This window comes from Poecilia latipinna, unplaced genomic scaffold, assembly GCF_001443285.1.
Source record: "Poecilia latipinna isolate Pla-1442-1.1 unplaced genomic scaffold, P_latipinna-1.0 Scaffold1541, whole genome shotgun sequence".
Taxonomy (NCBI): domain Eukaryota; kingdom Metazoa; phylum Chordata; class Actinopteri; order Cyprinodontiformes; family Poeciliidae; genus Poecilia; species Poecilia latipinna.
The window spans coordinates 62,420-64,001 of NW_015114157.1; the positions used below are offsets into that span (position 1 = coordinate 62,420).

At 38.9% G+C, this 1,582-nt stretch overlaps 1 protein-coding gene across 1 annotated transcript in view; it reads left to right on the forward strand.

The window, feature by feature from the left end:
* Positions 1-753: 753 nt before the first annotated feature.
* Positions 754-1,582, forward strand: part of LOC106963501 (uncharacterized) — a 7,633-nt gene continuing 6,804 nt past the window's right edge. Inside the window, exon 1 of the mRNA XM_015058436.1 lies at positions 754-896. Within this exon, the coding sequence (XP_014913922.1) occupies positions 878-896 (19 nt within the window). The 5' untranslated portion in view covers positions 754-877. The remainder of the gene's footprint in view (positions 897-1,582) is intronic.

A 1,582-nucleotide genomic window follows, 5' to 3' on the forward strand; every position in this document is an offset into this window, starting at 1 on the left:
AATAAGACCTGCTGGGTCTTCAAGCATGACAATCACTCAAAAATGTACAGCCAGGGAAACTGAGGAGTGACTCCAGAAGGAACATTTCTAAGTCCTGGCATGGCCCAGACAGTTTCCAGACCTTAAACCCAGGAGAAAATGTTTGGAGTGAGCTGAAAGTCCATGTTGCCCAGTGACAACCCCGAAACCTGAAAGATATTTGTGAAGATATCAGTATGGAGGAGTGGGCCAAAATCTCTACTGCTTGAAAGCCTGGTCAAGAATTGTATGAAAAATCTAATCTCTGTAATTGTAAACATCTTTACCATATATTGAGTGCCATTTTCTATCATATGTTTATTTTATGCAATAAAATGCAAATCAAAGACAGCACAATGTAATTTTTTGCATTTTTTTAAGATTGCGTCTTTCATCATTGAGGTGTACCTAATGAAGATTACAAACCTCGGAGACTTGGCAATGTATCAAATGCCTTATATCATAGGTTGAGATTGTTAAAAACAATTACATTGTTAATTACATTTTTTTTTTCTATACTAAATAAATATGACATTTTTTTGTTGTTATTTCAAGTGTTTTTTGGGGGGCGGGGGAGTTTACATTAACCAAAACTACAGATGGAAGTTACTGCATTGACTCTCTTTTGAACCCCACAGACAAACACGTTGAACAGAGATCCTGTAGATCTGCAGGAAAGATGATTCAGAGAAGCGAGTTGGAAAAGAGGGCGTGTCCTGCAAAGGCTCCTTTACTATGGGGGTAGAAAAAAAGAAACCATCTTAGTCAGGTTTTACTGCGAGTCCTGTGAGCACACAAAGGAGGAGAGAAGCATTTCTGAGAAAGAAGATTTCCCTGTGTCACCTTATCCCTGGACAACATGGCACGGAATAAACTGAGTAAGGCTACGTTTAATCAACAGTTTGTTTGTTGATGATCCAGTGTTTGTGTGTGGTTTGCTCCTTTGTTCTTGTAAACTGAGCTGAAGTAAAACCACCACCGGACAGGACTGCAAGTGCTTTCATTATTGGTTAACTACACAAATAATTCATGTTAACTTTTGGAGCTGAAAGTGTTCACACCAGGTTTTTATTGTTTATATCTTCCATCTTTGCTAGCTGGATTAAAGTCACATGTAGCCACGCACAGATAGGGATCACTTCTCCTGGTCGAACCTGAAAAACCTGTTTGTCAAAGGCTGCTCTGACTGTGGGTACATTGTCCATTACGACGAGGCAACAATGTGCACTTAAAGTCAGAGATAAAGTAGTGACAGATACTGACAGAAAAAATCTCAAACTAAAATTACAGAAATGTAACCAATGTTTGACTGCTTTGGCTGAAAAATGCGTGGTTTCATATGCAATGCAGTCAGCGTAGATTTTTTCTTATGGAATCTGTTCAGTTTGGCAGATAATCTTTTTCTGAACATGTCTGAAACCCTAAAAGCTGAAGGAAAACATAATTATGAAGTATAAAAACACATAAGTTAATATTGATGTCTTACTGCAGGGGTCCCCAAACTTTTTCCTGAGGGCCACATAACTTTTCCCTTCTCTGGTGGGGGGCCGGAGTCAGTTTGTAA